Raw genomic sequence first — 20,196 nt, 5'->3', positions numbered from 1 at the left:
GGGTCTCGCGAGAGCGCGGTGGGCGGGGCCGGGCCGGGCCGGGCCGGGGGAGACACAACAAACATGGCGGCGGCGGGAGGCGGGAGCGGCGCGGGGCGGCTGCGGTGAGTGACCGGTCCTGGGCTTCCCTCGCCTCTCCTACGCTCTTCCTCGCCTCCTTCCTGTGCCGGGAGGGCGCTGGGAGGCGGGAGCACAGCGCTCGGGGAGGGCCGCGCTGCCCCGCCGGGAGCGGGGCCGGGTCAGCGGCGCAGCCCCGTGGCTGCTACCCTGGTGTGAGGGCGGGGGACACAGTCACAGAAACCACAGAGTCACGGAAACGGCCAGGCTGGGAGTTTAACAAGGGCAAGTGCCGGATTCTGCTCCTGGGACGGGTAAGCCGTGGCTGTGTGTATAACCCAGGGCATGAAAAGCTGGAAAGCACTAAAGCAGTGCTGGGAAAGGGCCCTGGGAGTCCTGGTGGGTGGCCACTTGGCCATGAGTCAGCAGTGCCCCGGCAGCCAGGAGGGCCAACCCTGTCCTGGGGGGCATTAGAGACACACAGCATCGCTGGCGGGGCCAGGGAGGGGATTGTCCTGCTCTGCTCTGACCTGGGGCGGCCTCACCTGGAATATTGGGGCAGTTTGGGGGGACACAATGTAGGGAAGGTATTGAGCCATTAGAGAGTGTCCAAAAGAGGCCACGAAGATGGTGAAGGGCTTTGAGGGGAAGCCGTGTGAGGACACTGAAAGCACTTGGTCTGTTCAGCTGGAGGAGACTGAGGGGAGACCTCACTGCAGTTACAACTTCCTGGTGAGGGGCAGAGGAGGGGCAGGGACTGAGCTCTGCTCTGTGGGGACCAGGGATAGGACCCAGGGAATGGCCTGGAGTTGTATCAGGGAGGTTTAGGTTGGATATTAGAAAAAGGTTCTTCCCTCAGAAGGTGGTTGGGCACTGAACAGGCTCCCCAGGGGAGTGGGCACAGCACCAAGGCTGACAGAGCTCAAGGAGTGTTTGGATGATATTCTAGGGCACGTGGTGTGACTCTTGGGGATGGGCCTGTGCAGGGCTGAGGGTTGAGTGATCCTTGTGGGTCCCTCCAACTCAGCATGTTCTATAATTCTGTGATTCTGTGATAGGGGACCACAGTGAGTCATCTGTTCCCACCTCCCTGCTCCAGCAGGGTCATCCCAGCCCACATGGCACAGGATTGTGTCCAGATAGTTCTGGAATATCTCCTATGAGGGAGACTCCATAACCTCTCTGGTCTCTGTTTCAGTGCTCAGTCACTGCACAGGGAAGAAGTTCTTCCTCATGTCCAGGTGAAACTTGCTGGGCATCAGTTCCTGCCCATTCTCCTTGTGCCATCGCTGAGCTCCCTGAGCACAGCCTGCTCCATCCTCTGCCCCCTCCCTGCAGACAGTGACACACATGGTTGAGGGCCCCTCTCAGGGTCTCCTCTGGAGGCTGAACAGCCCCAGCTCCCTCAGCCTTTCCTCGTTACAGAGACACCCCCAGTCATCCTTGTAGTCCTGTGTTGTACCCACTCCAGGAGCTCCATGTCTCTCACTGCCCCTTCCCAGGGTCAGAACTCCTTGAGGAGGTGCAGAAAAGGCTTGGATAGAGTTTGGGATCCTTCCAGCTTTAAGTTATTTGCCCTGGAAAAGATGGAACAGCGAGATCTCCCTTTTTTCTCTCCTGGATTCCTTAAAAGGAGGTGGGATGCATACACGTGCTCACAGCCATTTTATTCTCTTGTTGCATCCATGTCCTCATTTTATTCTCTTATAATTGCTGCAGGATTAATTCTGACTGTGTGTGAAACTACCTGTTTTACTCCAGTAAGAAAATACTATCAACTGTTTTCTTTAGCAGAATTACTTAGGCAGAATATTTCATCCTGGCACTCTTCTTTGACAATACACTTAGCTCACCTCAGTGCTGTGACCACTGTTCAGTCCAGCAGCAGTGCCTGTGTAGGGAATGAGTATCCAGTGTCCTACTCATTGTGTAAGGCTGGAGGAGGTGTAGCTGTGTAAGCAGAGCTCAAGTAACACCCGGTGTGGTCAGCCCCTCCCTCCTGTGTGAAACACGAGCTGGGCTGCTCAGTTTCTGATCATTAGAGTTACATTTAATGCTTTGCAGGAGTGACATAGCGAAAATCAGATGTGCATCATTACCCCCCGAGAAGGAGAGCTGCTGGCTATGGAGCTGTAAAAAATACCACAGAAAATCACAGAAAGATCTTTTGAGCATATAATGGGAGGTTTGGGGTGGTGCTGAAATTGTGGTGACTTCCCTCCACTGCTATGAAAAAAAGGATGAGTGTTTTCATGTTTAATCAACAAGGCAGAGAGGAAGCTCTATGCAGTTGATCACCAAAATAATGTCTTTCCCCCAAGCTGTTTATGAACTTTTGTGTGATTTCCTTTCAGAATTAAATATGATTATAAAAGCAGTTAATCCAATCAGTTAAGGCTGAGAGAAATGGGATTGCTCAACCTGGAGAAGAGAAAGCTTTGGGATGTTCTAATTGTCCTTTCCAGTGCCTGAAGGGGCTCCAAGGAGGCCAGAGAGGGACTTTGGACAAGGGCCTGGAGGGATAGGACAAGGGGGAATGGCTTCCCACTGCCAGAGGGCAGGGTTAGATGGGATATTGGGAAGGAATTGTTGGCTGTGAGGGTGGGGAGGCCCTGGCACAAGTTGCCCAAAGAAGCTGTGGCTGCCCCTGGATCCCTGGAAGTGTCCAAGGCAAGGTTGGACAGGGCTTGGAGCAACGTGGGTTAGTGGAAAATGTCCCTGCTCACAGCAGGGGGTGGAACTGGATGGTCTTGAAGGTCCCTTTCTAACCCAAACCATTCTGTCATTCACTGTTTAGAATTGATTTAATTTTAAATTATTGTTTCTTATTACTATAATTAGTGGAAATTTGGCCTGGTCAGGACCCTACATTACATTGTCCTGGTTTTCTCTTCCCTGTCTTTAATTTATATCCTGATGTCTTTGTTTTTTTTTTTTTTGCAGGAGACACCAACAAATGGAATATAAATTAACTTAAGCCTACAGGGGGCTGGTGACACCTGAAAGAAGGTAGGCACAATTGATATATAAAGATGTGTTCCAGACTAAGTTAATGGTGATAACAAGTGCTAGTATGGCATGGTATAGTTTGGTATCATACTTGGTTATAATGTGAAAGAACATACTCATCTGGATGCCAAAAATGAACAAACACTTGTGAGTGGCTTTGCAAATACTGGAGAAGATGTTAAAATGTGGTCTTGAACTCAGAGTGTGAGTTTCTCTTGTCACCTAATGCTTTGTTTAGTAGCTATTAAAAAAAATCGAGGATATTCTTATTGAAATTGTAGCATTGTAAATTATTTCTGATCGTAGTCTGCAGGAATAATAATGTGACAGACTTGTTGTCCTCTTTCCAACTGAATTCCAAAATCTCTCTTCCCAAATTCATTGTGAATTGAGACCTTATAGAGGTTTGTTACTTACAGTCCCCACAAAGAATCTGACCACTGACTGGTGAATATTTTTATTTCAATACAAAATGACGAAATGGATTAAGACTTTTACTCAGGATAGGAAACTAAAATTTTGGGAGAACTGTGAAATAGTGCTTTTTTTTTAAGGCTTCTTTCCATCTTTGCTACTCCCCAACATTCAATTGGTTTCCCAACATTACAGCTGCCATAACTGACTGACCCAGCTCCGGGATTTTTTGGAGCCAGATGTTCATCAGAGAAACTGTTCAGATGGTCAGCGAGACGGAATTGCCCTTCTGTGAGACACAAGAAGGAAGGGATGCAGCCTGTGAAAAGTTTTTGCTGGATGTGTAATTATTTTAATAAAGCTTAGAGCAGTAGAGTGTTAGAGCCTGTCTTTCAAAACATAAATATTTTTTCAAGTTCCTTTCTTACAGCTCATAGGAGTTGGGAAGAATAAGGGACTTGCATTTCCTTTCTCTTCTTCCAGGGAAAGTGGAGAAACTGTGCTCTGTGCTTTTTATCTGGTGTGTTGGGAGTACATTTTGGAGCATGTTTGCTACTTAGCAGAGAAGTGAAATTCAGGTATGATCCATTTTTTTTAAGAAAAAGGCAAGTTGATTTTGATTATTACATCATTTTATCTAATTGTTTGGTCATTATGTTACTGTTGCCGAAAACCATTTCCCCATAAATTGTATTTGGTGATCTTTAATGAGTTAAAAACTCTAAAAATAACATTCTTGTGGTTGTCAATCTGTGCATTGAGTCATGCTGTGTGATGAAAGTAATCCTTCAGTTAAAAACCAAACCAAAACCCAAACTTGTTTCTATGAATGCATTCAAATTCGGTGACACTTGTGTTCTGAAAGCATTTTTAATTCTAGGCACAAGAGGTTGTAAATGTAAAGAGCCAATATGGGGGAAAAGAAGGCAGAACCATTGGACTTTGTAAAAGATTTTCAGGAATATCTTACCCAGCAGACTCACCATGTCAATATGATTTCTGGATCAGTTACTGGCGACAAGGAAGTGGAGACTCTCCAGGGAGGTGAGCTCATTTCAGCGCCATAAATTTGACTTCTTTTGAGAGTGACTGCACTGTTTTCAGTCCAGGTAATTATGCAGGTTGTATGGAAGCATTTCTGATAGTCTTTTTCACATCACAAAAGATGTGTATATACCTTTGTTTTATAGTTCTGTATATTTAAAGACCAAAGGCATAGAGAAGCAGAAGATATTTGGCCTATTCTCACAGCGTGACAGTGTCCTACAGATCCTTAATTAAAATCCTTGTTGTGTTGCTCACAGCTGGGACAGAAGGTGATCAGAACGGCCTGGACCATCCCTCTGTTGAAGTTTCACTGGATGAAAACTCAGGAATGTTGGTGGATGGGTTTGAAAGGACGTTTGATGGAAAGTTGAAGTGTCGATACTGCAACTATGCCAGCAAAGGAACAGCTCGGCTCATAGAACACATCAGGATTCACACAGGTGGGGAATGTTCTGCTGGGCTTGGCTGTGGGGCTTGGGCTATTAACATTGTGATTTGTCTGTGAGAAGCTGACTATTCAAGAAGCCTGATAGTTCTTAACAATTAGAACTGGGGGTTGGATTGGTTTTTTATAACTGTTTTAAAGGTGTGCCATGTGTTTAAACTATGCAAATTCCTACTGACATTTATTGTAAGTAACTCTATGGGAGTAAAGCTTAGCATTGTCCTAGTTAGGACAGCTGAGATCAGTTCATCATGGTGGGTGTAACCCAAAACTGTATTCTATAGCCTTCCATGTCATTTCCCAGAAACTAGACTATTGTTGTCAATAGACTATTCGCACCCTCTGCCCATAGAGCATGGTGGGTGTAACCCAAAACTGTATTCTATAGCATTCCATGTCATTTCCCAGAAACTAGACTATTGTTGTCAATAGACTATTCGCACCCTCTACCCATAGAGCCTGACTCCTCAGGCTATAAACTAGGTGTTAAGAGGCCTGTGAGATAGAAGGATGTTTCTGTCCTCACACCCTTTGTGAACTCCCCGCCCTGAGGGGAGTACCAAGCATTCCTGCCTGAACTGGAGGATATATAATCTTGGAGTTTTGGAACATTTTTTCAACCCACTCGTGGGATCCAGAGGAAGGCTGCATCTCATCGCTCTCAACCAGACTTAGACCACCACTGGACTGCGATCACCAGTTCTGGCCAGACTGCAGCAGCTCTCCCACCAGCAGGTTCTTCCCCTCTCCCTTTACTTTGGACTCAAACAGGGCCCAAGGAACACCACTTTGTTCAGGCCCCAGGGTACTGGGTTATACATTTGGGTTTTTGTGGGTTGAGACCAATTGTTTGTTTGTATTATTGTACTTACTGTATTATTTTAATAAATTGTTATTCTGACTTATAATCTCTCCTTTGAGTTGGGTTCATTCCCCCTGCTGGTTAACTTTTAAACCAGCACATTTTGGCGCCCAAACGTCGGGCAGAGAGAGAGAAGTCAGAATCACAATTTCATTTGAAGCATTTGTCTATTTGAATATAGAAACTCCCTGATCACCATGTTGTTTGATGCACTCACATGGATGTTGTATTTGAGCCTGTTCATATTTCCACAGATGGCGTATTATTTGCCTGTTTTGATGCTCTCTTTAAGACCAGGGAGAGGGATCCAAATTGCTTTATTAGTATATTATGTTTATGTCATTCTAACATCAGAAGCAATGAGTTTCATTGTAAATGTGTATTCAGTCCTGTTTGCCTGTCCTGGTTTGGGTTGCTACCTCTGGGGCCTCATTAAAAATCGTACCCAGCTTTTTGGGGGAACAGGGGTGGATGGTTTCCAGCCTCCCACCTCCTTCTTCCCCTTCAGACCTGCTACAACAGTTTTTGAAAATATTGAGTTCCCTTTTGATGTTAAGGACAGCATAATGTTGTTGTTAGTGTTGCTCTGTCTGCTCTGTACTGTGTACACCATGTTTAGGGTCAGAAAAGTGCCTTTTAGGGAGGTTGTTTGGACACCTGCCCTGGGAGCAGATAATGCTGAATGGCACGGGAAGTGGGAGGCCATCAGCCAGTATTTGGAAAAGTTTTCTCCTCCAATGACCTGGAAATTCACCCCTGAACAACTGCAGGATCCTGTTAGCATGATAAGACTGGTGAAGGAAAAATGCTCTGGCAGCTCCAGAGATGGCCAGCTCACAGCAACCTGCTGGGCCCTGGCCACTGCCTACCGGGCACTGCTTGACATGATACAGCACTGTCAGGGCGAGGAGAGAAGGACCAAATCCGCAGACACCACGTCCACCCAAACCACAGCTGAGTCAGAGGGAGAAAGAAATGAACCAACCAGCACCGTGTCCACACAAACCATCGAGGAGCCAGAAGAACAAGCAAAACCAATAGCAGTCGCCCCTGTCCAGAAAAGGAAATCAAAGACTAAATCAGTTCGCATAGCAAATGATGACGAAGAGGCGGGACCTTCACATCCACCGGAGGAGACAGAGCCAGAAATAATCACTCGGTCCCTATCCCTGGGTGAGCTACGTGAGCTCCGGAGAGAGTTCACACGACAGGCGAACGAGTCCATTCTGACCTGGCTGCTCCGAATCTGGGATGCCGCAGCTAACGATACGATCCTAGATGGGAGTGAAGCCAGACAGCTGGGATCCCTGTCTCGAGATGTAGTCATTGATCAGGGGATTGGAAGGAGGCAGGAAACTCTCAGCCTCTGGCGGCGACTGTTGTCCAGTGTGAGGGAGAGATACCTTTGCAAGGAGGACCTCCACGTACAGCAAGGACAGTGGAACACGATGGAACAAGGTATCCGGTGCTTAAGGGAGTTAGCTGTACTGGAGATAATCTTTTCAGAGGATGAAAGATTCCCTAAGAGTCCAGATGGCGTACAGTGCACCTCCCAAATGTGGTTAAAGTTTGCACGACTCGGGCCAGAAATGTATTCCCGCTACTTAGCAACGCTGCAATGGAGGGAGGGAGAGGACAAGGTGGGAGCATTGGTTAGCAAACTCAGGATTTATGAAGACACTGTCACCGCCCCATTACGAGCCCACGTCTCATCTGTGGAAACCAAACTGGCTGAACACGTCCGAAGCCTGGAAGAGAAAATTGAAGAGGGACACCAGAAGCTAAGAGAAGAGATTAAGGAAGGGATTTTCCATATCTCGCCAGGACAAACAAGAGTCTCTGCTATCAGGAGCCAACGCCCCCCAGCTAAGGAGAGAAGGTACACTCCACGTGGCGATCTATGGTTTTACCTCCGTGAGCACGGAGAAGATATGAGGAAGTGGGATGGGAAACCCACCTCTTCCTTAGCAGCCCGGGTACGTGAACTGAAAAGAGGAACAAATACCATAAAGAACTCTTCAAGGGTGAACGTTGCTCCAGTCTCTCGTGGGCAAGACTCCAGACGGTACAGGAATGATGATACGTCTGATCCTCTTGAAGGGACCTCCAGGTCATACCCACAAGAAGAGCACAATGAGTACCATGACCAGGACTAGGGGTGCCCTGCCTCTAGCCAGGTAGAGGAGAGGGACAATCGAGTCTATTGGACTGTGTGGATTCGGTGGCCTGGCACATCAGAGCCACAAAGATATAAGGCTTTAGTGGACACTGGCGCACAATGTACATTAATGCCATCAAGATACGTAGGGGCAGAATCCATCTCCATTTCTGGGGTGACAGGGGGATCCCAACAGCTGACTGTACTGGAAGCTGAAGTGAGCCTGACTGGGAAGGAATGGCACAGACACCCCATCGTGACTGGTCCAGAGGCCCCGTGTATCCTTGGCATAGATTACCTGAGGAGTGGGTATTTCAAAGACCCAAAAGGACTTCGTTGGGCTTTTGGCATAGCTGCTGTGGAGACGGAGGAAATTAGACAGTTGAACACCTTGCCTGGTCTCTCAGAGGACCCCTCTGCTGTGGGACTGCTGAAGGTTGAAGAACAATTGGTACCGATAGCCACAGCAACAGTGCACCGTCGGCAATACCGCACCGACCGAGACTCTGTGACCCCTATACATAAGATGATTCGTGAACTGGAGACCCAGGGGGTGGTCAGCAAGACTCGCTCACCCTTTAATAGCCCTATATGGCCAGTGCGTAAGTCCAGCGGAGAGTGGAGGCTGACGGTGGATTACCGTGGACTCAATGAAGTCACACCACCCCTGAGTGCTGCTGTGCCGGACATGTTGGAGCTCCAGTACGAGCTGGAGTCCAAGGAAGCCAAGTGGTATGCCACCATTGACATAGCCAATGCCTTTTTCTCCATTCCTTTGGCAGCGGAGTGCAGGCCACAATTTGCTTTCACTTGGAGAGGTGTGCAGTACACCTGGAATCGACTGCCTCAGGGGTGGAAACACAGTCCCAGCATTTGCCACGGACTGATCCAGACTGCACTGGAAAAGGGTGAGGCTCCAGAGCACCTACAGTACATTGATGACATCATTGTATGGGGGAACACAGCGGGCGAAGTCTTCGAGAAAGGAGAGAAGATAATCCAGATTCTCCTAAGAGCCGGTTTTGCCATTAAACGGAGTAAGGTCAAGGGACCTGCTCAGGAAATTCAGTTCCTAGGAGTCAAGTGGCAAGATGGACGCCGTCTAATTCCAATGGAGGTGATTAACAAAATAGCAGCCATGTCCCCACCAACCAGCAAGAAGGAAACACAGGCTTTCCTAGGCGCTGTGGGCTTTTGGAGGATGCATATCCCCGAGTATAGTCAGATTGTAAGCCCTCTCTACCTTGTGACACGGAAGAAAAATGATTTCCAGTGGGGCCCCGAACAACAACAAGCCTTTGAACAAATTAAACAGGAGATTGCCCATGCGGTAGCCCTTGGGCCAGTAAGGACAGGACAGGACGTGAAGAACGTGCTCTACACCGCAGCCGGGGAGAATGGCCCTTCTTGGAGCCTCTGGCAGAAAGTGCCTGGGGAGACCCGAGGACGACCGCTGGGATTCTGGAGTCGGGGATACAAAGGATCTGAAGCCAGCTATACACCAACTGAGAAAGAGATCCTGGCTGCCTATGAAGGAGTTCGAGCTGCCTCAGAAGTAATCGGCACCGAAGCGCAGCTCCTCCTGGCACCCCGACTACCAGTGCTGGGCTGGATGTTCAAGGGAAGAGTTCCTTCCACACATCATGCCACCGATGCCACGTGGAGTAAGTGGATCGCTCTGATCACGCAGCGAACCCGGATAGGGAATCCTAATCGCCCTGGGATTCTGGAAATTATCACCAATTGGCCCGAAGGTGAGAGTTTCGGACTATCCTCTGAAGAAGAGGAGGAGAAGGTGACACGGGCTGAGGAGGCCCCACCATATGACAAGCTACCAGCAGATGAAAGGCGATATGTGCTCTTCACGGATGGCTCCTGCCGCATTGTAGGGACAAACCGAAAATGGAAGGCAGCTGTATGGAGTCCCACACGGCGAGTTGCAGAAGCGACCGAAGGACAAGGTGGGTCAAGTCAGTTTGCAGAGCTTAAAGCCGTTCAGTTGGCTTTGGATATAGCTGAACGAGAGAAGTGGCCAAGACTCTATCTCTACACTGACTCATGGATGGTGGCCAATGCTCTGTGGGGATGGCTGGAGCGATGGAAAAAGGCCAACTGGCAGCGCCAAGGGAAACCCATCTGGGCGGCGGAGATGTGGCAGGACATCGCTGGCCGGGTAGAGAAGCTGAGTGTGAAGGTCCGTCACGTGGACGCTCATGTAGGCAAGAAACGGGCTAATGAGGAGCATCATAACAACGAGCAGGCGGACCGAGCTGCCAGGATTAAAGTCTCTCAGGTAGATCTGGATTGGCAGCACAAAGGAGAATTATTTCTGGCTCGATGGGCCCATGACGCCTCCGGTCACCAGGGGAGAGATGCAACATACAGATGGGCTCGTGACCGAGGGGTGGACTTAACCAAGGACATTGTCTCACAGGTCATCCATGACTGTGAGACATGTGCTGCCATCAAGCAGGCCAAGCGGGTGAAGCCTCTATGGTATGGTGGACGGTGGTCAAAGTACAGGTATGGGGAAGCCTGGCAAGTTGACTACATCACACTCCCCAAAACCCGCCAAGGCAAGCACTACGTACTGACCATGGTAGAAGGAAGCACTGGATGGTTGGAGACATACCCCGTGCCTCATGCCACTGCCCGGAATACCATCCTGGGCCTTGAAAAACAAGTCCTGTGGCGACACGGCACCCCGGAGAGAATTGAGTCTGATAATGGGACCCATTTCAAGAATGGCCTCGTAGACACCTGGGCCAAAGAGCACGGCATTGAGTGGGTGTATCATATCCCCTACCATGCACCAGCTGCTGGAAAAGTTGAGCGGTGCAACGGACTGCTGAAAACCACTCTGAAGGCACTGTGTGGGGAGACTCTCAAACACTGGGAGCTGCATTTAGCAAAGGCCACCTGGTTGGTCAACACCCGAGGTTCCATCAATCGAGCTGGCCCTGCCCAATCAGAACTTTTGCATACTGTAGATGGAGATAAAGTCCCCGTGGTACATATGAGAGGAATGTTAGGGAAGACTGTTTGGATTAGTCCCACCTCAAGCAAAGGCAAACCCATCCGAGGGATTGTTTTTGCTCAGGGACCTGGTTCCACGTGGTGGGTAATGCAAAAAGATGGGGAGACACGTTGTGTACCACAAGGGGACCTAATTTTGAGTGAGAATGGTCTGTAATGTTTCATTGTATATATATAGATAGATAGATAGATAGATAGATGTATATAGTTTTAAAGGGATATAGTTTTTAAAGAGGGTTAATTTGGGCATGACATGGATGGCATAGAATAAGGGGTGGATAATGTCCTAGTTAGGACAGCTGAGATCAGTTCATCATGGTGGGTGTAACCCAAAACTGTATTCTATAGCCTTCCATGTCATTTCCCAGAAACTAGACTATTGTTGTCAATAGACTATTCGCACCCTCTGCCCATAGAGCATGGTGGGTGTAACCCAAAACTGTATTCTATAGCATTCCATGTCATTTCCCAGAAACTAGACTATTGTTGTCAATAGACTATTCGCACCCTCTACCCATAGAGCCTGACTCCTCAGGCTATAAACTAGGTGTTAAGAGGCCTGTGAGATAGAAGGATGTTTCTGTCCTCACACCCTTTGTGAACTCCCCGCCCTGAGGGGAGTACCAAGCATTCCTGCCTGAACTGGAGGATATATAATCTTGGAGTTTTGGAACATTTTTTCAACCCACTCGTGGGATCCAGAGGACGGCTGCATCTCATCGCTCTCAACCAGACTTAGACCACCACTGGACTGCGATCACCAGTTCTGGCCAGACTGCAGCAGCTCTCCCACCAGCAGGTTCTTCCCCTCTCCCTTTACTTTGGACTCAAACAGGGCCCAAGGAACACCACTTTGTTCAGGCCCCAGGGTACTGGGTTATACATTTGGGTTTTTGTGGGTTGAGACCAATTGTTTGTTTGTATTATTGTACTTACTGTATTATTTTAATAAATTGTTATTCTGACTTATAATCTCTCCTTTGAGTTGGGTTCATTCCCCCTGCTGGTTAACTTTTAAACCAGCACAAGCATGAAAACTTCAATGTAAATTGAAGGGCTCTAAAATTAGCTATTAGTTTTTCTGTGCTAATCAGAAAAGTGACAAATGTACATGTTGCTACCTGGAGATTTATAGGGCCTTTTCTTCCTCTGTTGTTTAGCTATGAGAATATTCCTGTTCTCCACAATGTTCTAGATGTGAAAGTACAAAGCATAGGAATAAGAGTAAAGTTTTCTTATTGGTAGAGTATTCAAAAGTGAGGGCATATGATCAAGTTGATTGGTAACAGTAGTGGAAAGAAACAAAAATCAATTGTGGCTTGTTTAAGAGCATTTGCCACTGTTGGGTGTATAAAGCTGAAAAGCAAAACTCTCAGTAAAGTGTGGAATATCCTAAACTGTTCCTGAAGTCAGCTCCAGCTTCTTGGCACATGAGAGGAAACACATGAAAGGTGCTTGTGAAGTCTACTGAGTATGTTACACTGACACAGAAGACTTTAGGGCTGGTAACTAGAGCAGTAAGAAAAAAAAATTATCTTCTGCAAAGAATGAAAGTTTTCATAGGTTTCCAATCTGGTATGGACTGTTCCAAAACTTCCAAGTGTCTTGGATAGTTTGGGACTCACCTTGAAGGAAACATGTTGTAACTGGAATATAATTTATCTCTCTTCAGGTACTCTAGTCACATTCTCACTTTGCTGGGAACCATTGCTTTCACAGGATGTTTATCACATCTTACACACAAAAAAATCCATCCTGGGATGGAAGCATCCATCCCAGGATGGATTTTGGGGAATTCAGTGCTCCTTGGTGCTGGTCCTGCAGTGTTGGCTTGTTTTGACAAGGCACAATCAGATAGAAAATGGCAACAACTAGAAATCAAAGAGTTCTGTGGTTCAGACTCTAGGGACCTGGTAAATTCTCCTCTTGTGCTACCATGAGCTACCTCTGTGTGTAGCTGTTGCTGTTTTCAGATTCCCAGTGGAAATTTTGAGGAGTTCCAGTAGTGGATAAGGTACCTTGGCTTGTGTTTAAGGCCTTTGCAACAGCCTTAAAGCCACGGCTTGCTGCAGAGCTGCAAAGCAGCAGTGGGCTTTGGAGCTGTTTGTTTGGTCTAGTTTTTCATAAAGCAGGTACAGCTTCACCTACCATTTGCCTCATATGGGATGTGGGCAACAAGGGAAACTTTTATCAGCTTTCCTCTGTGCAGTGCTAATGCTGAGCTTGTGAAATGAGGGCTGTGGAGTGGGGAAAACTGTACTGCAGACTCACAGAGCTCATTTTTAAAGAGTACTTAAAATATGCAGAGGTAACATCAAATTTAAAATGTCACATCTTTTCAGTAGCAAGAAGCTGTTGCCATCTGAAAACTTGCCTCCCCAAGCCCACAGTTCCTGCTGGCCAGGTGTCAGCATGAACAGATGGACTGCTGGAGCTGGTGGGAGGCATAAATTGCTCCTAGAAAATGTTGGAATTGTGTGCTTGCTAGTTCTTGGGATGGTTTTCATGGTGTGTATGGGGTTTCTCAAACAGAATGAATGAGTTACTTAATATCAAATGTCATAAATTTTATCAATACTAGAGAGCAAAAAAATCAAATCTCTCTTCTTTAAGTATCAAAATGTGGGTATTGGCATAGTGTCAGCATTCCTTCTCTTACTCTAGGGAGTTGCCTACCTTTTCATACTCTCAGATCTGAGGTTAACAGTTCTCTCTTGTGTTTTCAGAATGCTTTCTTGTCCTGTGCTGCTTTAGGGAGGAGAGCCCTCCAAGTAAATGGCTTGAGGTGGCTGAACAATTCCTGTGGGAGCTTGTGACCGTTTCATCATAGTTGCACCATAATGTATACGAAGGCAAGAGAGATTCCAACCAGGAACTGGGATGCTGAGAAACATCCTCAAAAATCTCTAACCCAACAGTCATTAGTCAGAAGCAAACATTCCATGAGTTACACGAATTTGGGTGTTGAGGCAAACATAATGCTTTGGGTTTGGGCCTTGACTAAACATTTTGAGTTGTGTCTCGTGGTTGTAGTTAGAGGGGGATGCAGGGCTGTCACTCTTGTGTCCATCAAAGAGCTCTGGCAGTTTGGACACACCTTCACACAGGGAGCAGCCAAATTTCTGGTTCAGACCTGCCTGATAATGAAATACCAGTGACTGACAACAGTAACAGTTCACTTCTCTGCACCAACCTGTTCAGTTTTAGAATGTAAACAAGAATCTCAGGCTGCTTTTTTTTCTCTGTATAAGTTTCCCCTTTGCCTTGTTACAGTATATTTCCATCCTTAATTTTAATTCAGCACTGCATGTCCTGATGGCAACAGCACTTTGCCATAACCTCAGTGGCTCTTCAGAAAGCTCCACTTTCTTTCTTTGTACAGAGACAGGGCACTCCAGAACAAGAAAAGGGTAATTTTTGATTTGGTTTTCCTGGGGGCTGTTGTGTTTGTTTTTATTAATCAAGGGAAAGGAGATCCAAGACCTGAGTGTTGTTTTGCTTGGAAGCATGGCAAAGGGCCAGGAGATGGATTGCATGCACTGTGAGGGCTCAGAGTGATGAATCAGCATTAGAATTAAAATAGGGAAGTGGTAGGTGACCAGTAGCCTCAGAGCACTGTAAGCAAACAGCATCCTGGATAACATCAAGTGTAGCAAAGTATCTGCCAAAGTAATTATGTCCCAGGCATGCTCATGCAGCCATTATTAAGTGCAGCCTACTGCAGGGTTGGCTTCCTGCAGAGCCTGACAGCAGGATAATGAGGAGTTCAGCAGCTGTGGTGTGTTACAGATGTGTAACATGTGATGCAAATCCTTTTATCTCTGAGTAACCATTTTTTTGAGTTTTTCATGCTATGTGGCAAGAGAATCAGTTGCACAACAGTGATTTAGCAATTAACCTGGAATTCTAGATAGGAAGGATAAGATGATCATTCATTTCAGCACCTGAACAGGCATCAAATCCTTTAGGCATTTCTGACATTGCAGACCTGGATCTAAAAACTTCTAGAAGATCAGTGTATCAGAGGATAATCAAAAGTCCCAAAGCATTGTGTTACAAATGGCCTGTAATGATGTTTGAAAGTTTTCTGTATTTTTAAAATGCTAATGGACTATCTATAAATTTAATTTAATAGAAGATCAAAGTTCTACCTGTGTAAAAGGAGAATACCTGACCACCTCCCATGTCTGGGAGAACACACAACTCTCCAGGGAGTACCTGGCTTTTGTTTTATTTAATAACTTGTTAGCCACAGGATCCTTTCTCAAAACTCAAGTTTTTGGTGGGTGCATGGGTTTTTTAGATTGTAGTTCCAGGATGTTTAATACTAGGGATGTTTGGAGGATACCAGAAGGGTATCCTCCCTCAGTGTTTAAGCTCAGTTATTACGAAGAGTGATTCATTTTGGTGGCACAGACATGCCTGTAGCACCATAGGTGAGGGAGAGTTTGGATCCAGTCCAGGGCACCACACAACCATCACTGCGTTCAGCCTTGGCATCCCTGGGGCGATTCCAAGGCAGCTTGTTTATTGTGCTAATTCCACTCACTTTTTCCCCTGTGCTAATTATCACTTGGGTGAGGCAGAGATGTCCCAATGTTCTTTGTTCTTCCCCTGGATACTCAGCTGAGCTCAAGGCTGGCAGTGACTCTGGAGCTCGATCAGCAGCTCACAGCGAGCCGCTCCGTGTCCCACAGAAAGCCTTTTCCGAGTGCTCTGAGGTGCTTTAGCATGATCTGTTCTAATTTTCCAGGTGAGAAGCCGCACAGGTGCCATCTGTGTCCCTTTGCCTCGGCCTATGAGCGTCACCTGGAGGCCCACATGCGATCCCACACCGGGGAGAAGCCCTACAAGTGTGAACTGTGCTCCTTCCGCTGCAGCGACAGGAGCAACTTGTCCCACCACCGGCGGCGCAAACACAAGATGGTGCCCATCAAGGGTACGAGGTCTTCCCTGAGCAGCAAGAAGATGTGGGGGGTTTTGCAGAAGAAGACCAGCAATTTGGGGTACAGCAGAAGAGCATTAATTAATTTGAGCCCACCTTCCATGGTGGTGCAGAAACCAGACTACCTTAATGACTTCACCCACGAAATCCCAAATATCCAGACTGAAGCGTACGAGGGCATGGCAAAAACGGCTCAGAGTGGAGGGTTGCCAAGAGATCCACAAGACCTCATGGTGGATAATCCTTTAAACCAGCTCTCCACGTTGGCTGGACAGTTGTCCAGCTTGCCACCTGAAAACCAAAATCCAGCCTCTCCTGACGTTGTTTCCTGTCAGGATGAAAAGCCTTTCATGATCCAGCAGCCTGCTGCACCTGCAGTGGTTTCAGCTGTGTCAGCAAATATTCCTCAAAACTCATCTCCAACCAGCCCAGATCCTCGGCCTCCACAAAATCAAAGGAACTATAGTCCCGTGGCCGGGCCCAGCAGCGATCGCAGCGCCCACACCAGTACTCCCAGTATAAGTAACAGCCAGCCAAGTACTCCAGCTCCAACCCTCCCAGTCCAGGACCCTCAGCTTCTGCATCACTGCCCACACTGTGACATGTACTTTGCAGACAATATCCTTTATACAATTCACATGGGATGTCATGGATTTGAAAATCCTTTCCAGTGCAACATCTGTGGGTGTAAGTGTAAAAACAAGTACGACTTCGCTTGCCACTTTGCAAGAGGCCAACATAATCAACATTGACTGAGACATGCTTTGGTTTAGTTTTTTAACATATTACAGTCTATTTTTCATACTTGCTGATGGAAAGCTTGCACATTCCCACATGGAATATTCACACTAGTCGATTCGACAAAGGAGGCACATTTATTTCCGTGTTGTTGTAAAACTTGCCAGGGAAATTTTGTGTAGGATTTGGTTGTTATTTTATATGTAGCCTTTCAAAGAAAGCCAAGAGTGCTGTCAGGATTGGAATGCATTTACATGCTGTGATTGCTAAATTTAAGTTGCTTGCACTTAATCCCAATAAACATTCTGCAAATGGAGAAGCAGAGTGTGTGTCCTGAACCATAGGATGTCACTACCAGAGTATTTACTAGGCTGGACAAGCCACATTATCCATAAAATATGAAAGGTTAATGCAGTGGCATATCAAGTAGTGACAGGAGAAGGACTGCCAGAGGAGAGGGTTAGATGGGATATTGGGAAGGAATTCTTCCCTGTGAGGGTGGGGAGGCCCTGGCACAGGTTGCCCAGAGAAGCTGTGGCTGCCCCATCCCTGGGAGTGTCCAAGGCCAGGTTGGACAGGGCTTGGAGCAACCTGGGCTAGTGGGAGGTGTCCCTGCCCATGGCAACGGGGTTGGAATTAAATCATCTTTAAGGTCCCTTCCAACCCAAACCACTCTGTGATTCTATATGGCTACTTTGGAGACATACTTATCCTTAAAAACTTGGCTACTCTAAACCTGAAAAGCAAACAGAAGCAACTTCCACATACAAATTCAATTTGATGTAAAAGTTGCTTTAATCCAATGAAGGTTTATAATAAGTTTTTGTTTAGTAGCCTACACTCCTCATTCTAGGGCTCAAACACTAATTTAACTATTTTAAAAACTCGTCACAAATCTAGAAGGTAACGGGTTATTGGGAATAAAACTCTGGTAGAAAAAAAAAAAGAGTTAAAAGCGTGTCATTCCTGAGTTATACAAACAAAAAATTAAACAGGATACCTTATTTTAACCTACACTTTCAGAGGAGGTAATTTTTAAACAGACATAATAAAGAGCTTGTAGAACTAATATATATTCTGTGAGACTTCTAACTGCCTTAAACTAATTTGTACAGATATTTAAAATTTGCACAATTAGACTTCTGTCTTGCTGACAGGAGTGCTAATAGGAACAAACAAGAGGTTTACAAATTAAAACTCCTTTGTTCAGTTTTATGTTGGGCCAGGCTACAACTGAGACACTGCCTGTATGTTTGAGGGTTATATGATCTAGTTTATTGTAAATTCAGCTGACTTGGAGGTCTCTTTTATTCCCTCTCCCAGATTTAATGTCTTTTGGGTGTGCTGGAAATAAGGGGAAGGGCCTCTGGCTTTTCTGAGCTGTCCATGTAGGAGGCAAAGGAACTACACTGGGTTTAGGATTTTTAGGTAGCAAATGGTAACTGAAAATTATTATTTTGTTTCATATTGTACATCTTATTTTAGAAGCCCCCAGGGTAACGGACAGGCACTTTAAACCTAAATAAAACATCTGAGCAAAATTAATGATAACCCTTAATATGCTAGGTAGGAATTTGAGACATTAAAAAAAAAGGAGAACTGTTACTTTTCCCATATTTAGACGTGCACTTTTACCTTGGTTTGTCTTACTTGAAAAAAATTTAAGCTTCCCTTACATATTCCCTTTTTCCTGTCAGCAAATTGGTTGGAATCTGAGTAGCAAATGTTTAGCTTATGCAAATTTATATTGTTCTGGGAGCTAAACCTTCCCGGAGCCAATAGAAAAACACTAACAGTGATGTCAGTGTAAGGTCAATGCAGGAAAAACCATGTGTCTGAGAATTTTAGCTTTAGAAGTAATTTTGACTTTAATTAAATAGAAATTTGGACACCAGGCATGTTTCTCTCTGCCTGACTTACCTACTGTTGATTTTCTGTGCTTAGGTAACCAGCTGAAGGGACTGGATTGTTGGCTGTGCACAATCTTGTAGTAATGAGGTCAGAAATCTGCCACTGGAGTGGTTCCAGCATAGTGAAGATGAACAATAATAACACACTGTCACTCCTAAAAGTAATTGGTTTCAGGCCTGGTTCAAAATCCAGTTGGGTGGATTTGTAAAGCAGAATGTAATTTCCATTTTTCATCATTACACTCTTTATCATTCCAAAACATCTCTCTGTTGCTTTATACTTTTAAAATTTATTTTATCAGTAAAACTGCAATTCTGTGTGCATGGAGAGTCCTTTATTTTAAGGACTAAAAGCTGACTGAACTGGAATCCAGTTGGAAGTAACTGCTCCTGAGCAGGTTTTGTAAGATGCCTGTTCCAGTCAAAGAGGACAGGAAAGGTGGTTCCCTCTGCATCACATACTGGCAAATTCTAAAATCTACATTTGGCTAAACATACAGTATTAGGATAAGAGAATTAACTTTATGATTAGTAATTTATAGAAGTGGTTTTCCTTGCCTTTTTGCTAGATAATGCAATCTCCTATTCCGAGGCTCTAGCAGCTCCAAGGAAGCTTCTGGAATGGTGGTGCTCCAGGGAGCACCTTGCAGTGTGGAATGGCACCAGTCACAACAGCCAAGTTCTCCTTGGTTTGTGGCTCCAGCCTTTCTCCCTCCTGGTATCAGCAGGGAGATTGACTTCCATGTGCACAAATGTTTAGGATTCCCTCCCTCCATCCCATTGATGTGGTTTCTGATCCAGTAGGAATTTGTTGGCAGCGCCTGTAAACAGTTAAAGACTTTTTTTTGTGTGACAGCTCATGGTTTGGTGATTCAGAAAAATGACTTCTGAACCACGATGCCCTTGGACAAAGTTAAGGATAGGAAGCTGGTCAGGTCACTGGGAGTAAGAGGAAGCCTGCAGGATCTGATGGAAAAAGGGCCCTCATTTAGGAGAGGATCCTCAGTTGTGGAGAAACTATGTTCTTAATAACAGAACTCAGTGTGGGGAAAAAAAAATCTAACCCCAAACCTTGCAAATTGTTGTTTGGAAGGATTTTAATGCTGCTGCCAGGATACCATTGTTTCTGCTTTGGAATTCCTCAGGAAAAGAAGATTAGCTTGGACATCTCTGAACAGCTGAACAATGCTAGGAACACTTCCCTGTTTCCTTGGGCAAACTCCTCTCCAGAGGGGTTCCTGGGCAGCAGCAGCTTTGGTGTTTGTCCCTTGGCTCTGCACCCAGATCCCTGGGGTGGATCCCTGCATCCTTCACAGAGGGTCACACCAGGGGGAGGATTCTTCTTGTTTCCTCCTCATGCTGTTGTGCCAAACAACTCCCTGACACTGCTGTTCCCTTCTCCACTGAGGAGCCTTGGAAGGGGTATTGGCCTATTTTTCATAATTTGTACATCCTATTGACTACAATTTCATAATTTGTACATCCTATTGTACAAATTGTTTGAGAGTTTGATCCTGATGATTCCCTTGCCCAAGCAGGCCTTGCCCTGTCAGTGTGGGATACTTGTCCAGGATT

The 20,196-nt window shown here is 46.1% G+C and overlaps 2 protein-coding genes across 3 annotated transcripts in view; both read left to right on the top strand.

The window, feature by feature from the left end:
* LOC127477143 (uncharacterized) overlaps positions 1 to 11,578 on the top strand; it is a 347,576-nt gene extending 335,998 nt beyond the window's left edge. Inside the window, exon 2 of the mRNA XM_051801066.1 lies at positions 6,465 to 11,578. Coding sequence (XP_051657026.1) covers positions 8,123 to 11,185 — 3,063 coding nt within the window. The 5' untranslated portion in view covers positions 6,465 to 8,122 and the 3' untranslated portion in view covers positions 11,186 to 11,578. The remainder of the gene's footprint in view (positions 1 to 6,464) is intronic.
* Positions 33 to 17,027, top strand: IKZF5 (IKAROS family zinc finger 5). 2 transcript variants are annotated; one of them, XM_051801196.1, is made up of 6 exons: positions 33 to 104; positions 3,001 to 3,066; positions 3,964 to 4,058; positions 4,361 to 4,524; positions 4,785 to 4,967; positions 15,782 to 17,027. In XM_051801196.1, the coding sequence occupies exons 4-6, from the start codon at positions 4,392 to 4,394 to the stop codon at positions 16,723 to 16,725; spliced, it is 1,260 nt and encodes a 419-aa protein (XP_051657156.1). In that variant the 5' UTR covers positions 33 to 104; positions 3,001 to 3,066; positions 3,964 to 4,058; positions 4,361 to 4,391; the 3' UTR covers positions 16,726 to 17,027. The 2 variants fall into 2 exon arrangements, with proteins under 2 accessions (XP_051657156.1, XP_051657157.1); XM_051801197.1 differs by lacking the exon at positions 33 to 104 and adding an exon at positions 352 to 371.
* The last annotated feature ends 3,169 nt before the right edge of the window (positions 17,028 to 20,196 follow it).

This window comes from Manacus candei, unplaced genomic scaffold, assembly GCF_025592945.1.
Source record: "Manacus candei isolate 608988 ecotype Guabito, Panama unplaced genomic scaffold, ASM2559294v1 h1tg000050l, whole genome shotgun sequence".
Taxonomy (NCBI): Eukaryota; Metazoa; Chordata; class Aves; order Passeriformes; family Pipridae; genus Manacus; species Manacus candei.
The sequence above is the reverse complement of the archived record's forward strand: the minus strand, read 5'-3'. Positions and strand labels throughout refer to the sequence as shown.

Bases quoted from the DNA above. Each gene is read 5' to 3' on its own strand.
- IKZF5 (XM_051801196.1), top strand. From the start codon at position 4,392: ATGGGGGAAAAGAAGGCAGAACCATTGGACTTTGTAAAAGATTTTCAG. The intron at 4,525-4,784 runs GTGAGCTCATTT...TGTTGCTCACAG, and splicing joins AGTGGAGACTCTCCAGGGAG to CTGGGACAGAAGGTGATCAG. The intron at 4,968-15,781 runs GTGGGGAATGTT...CTAATTTTCCAG, and splicing joins ACACATCAGGATTCACACAG to GTGAGAAGCCGCACAGGTGC.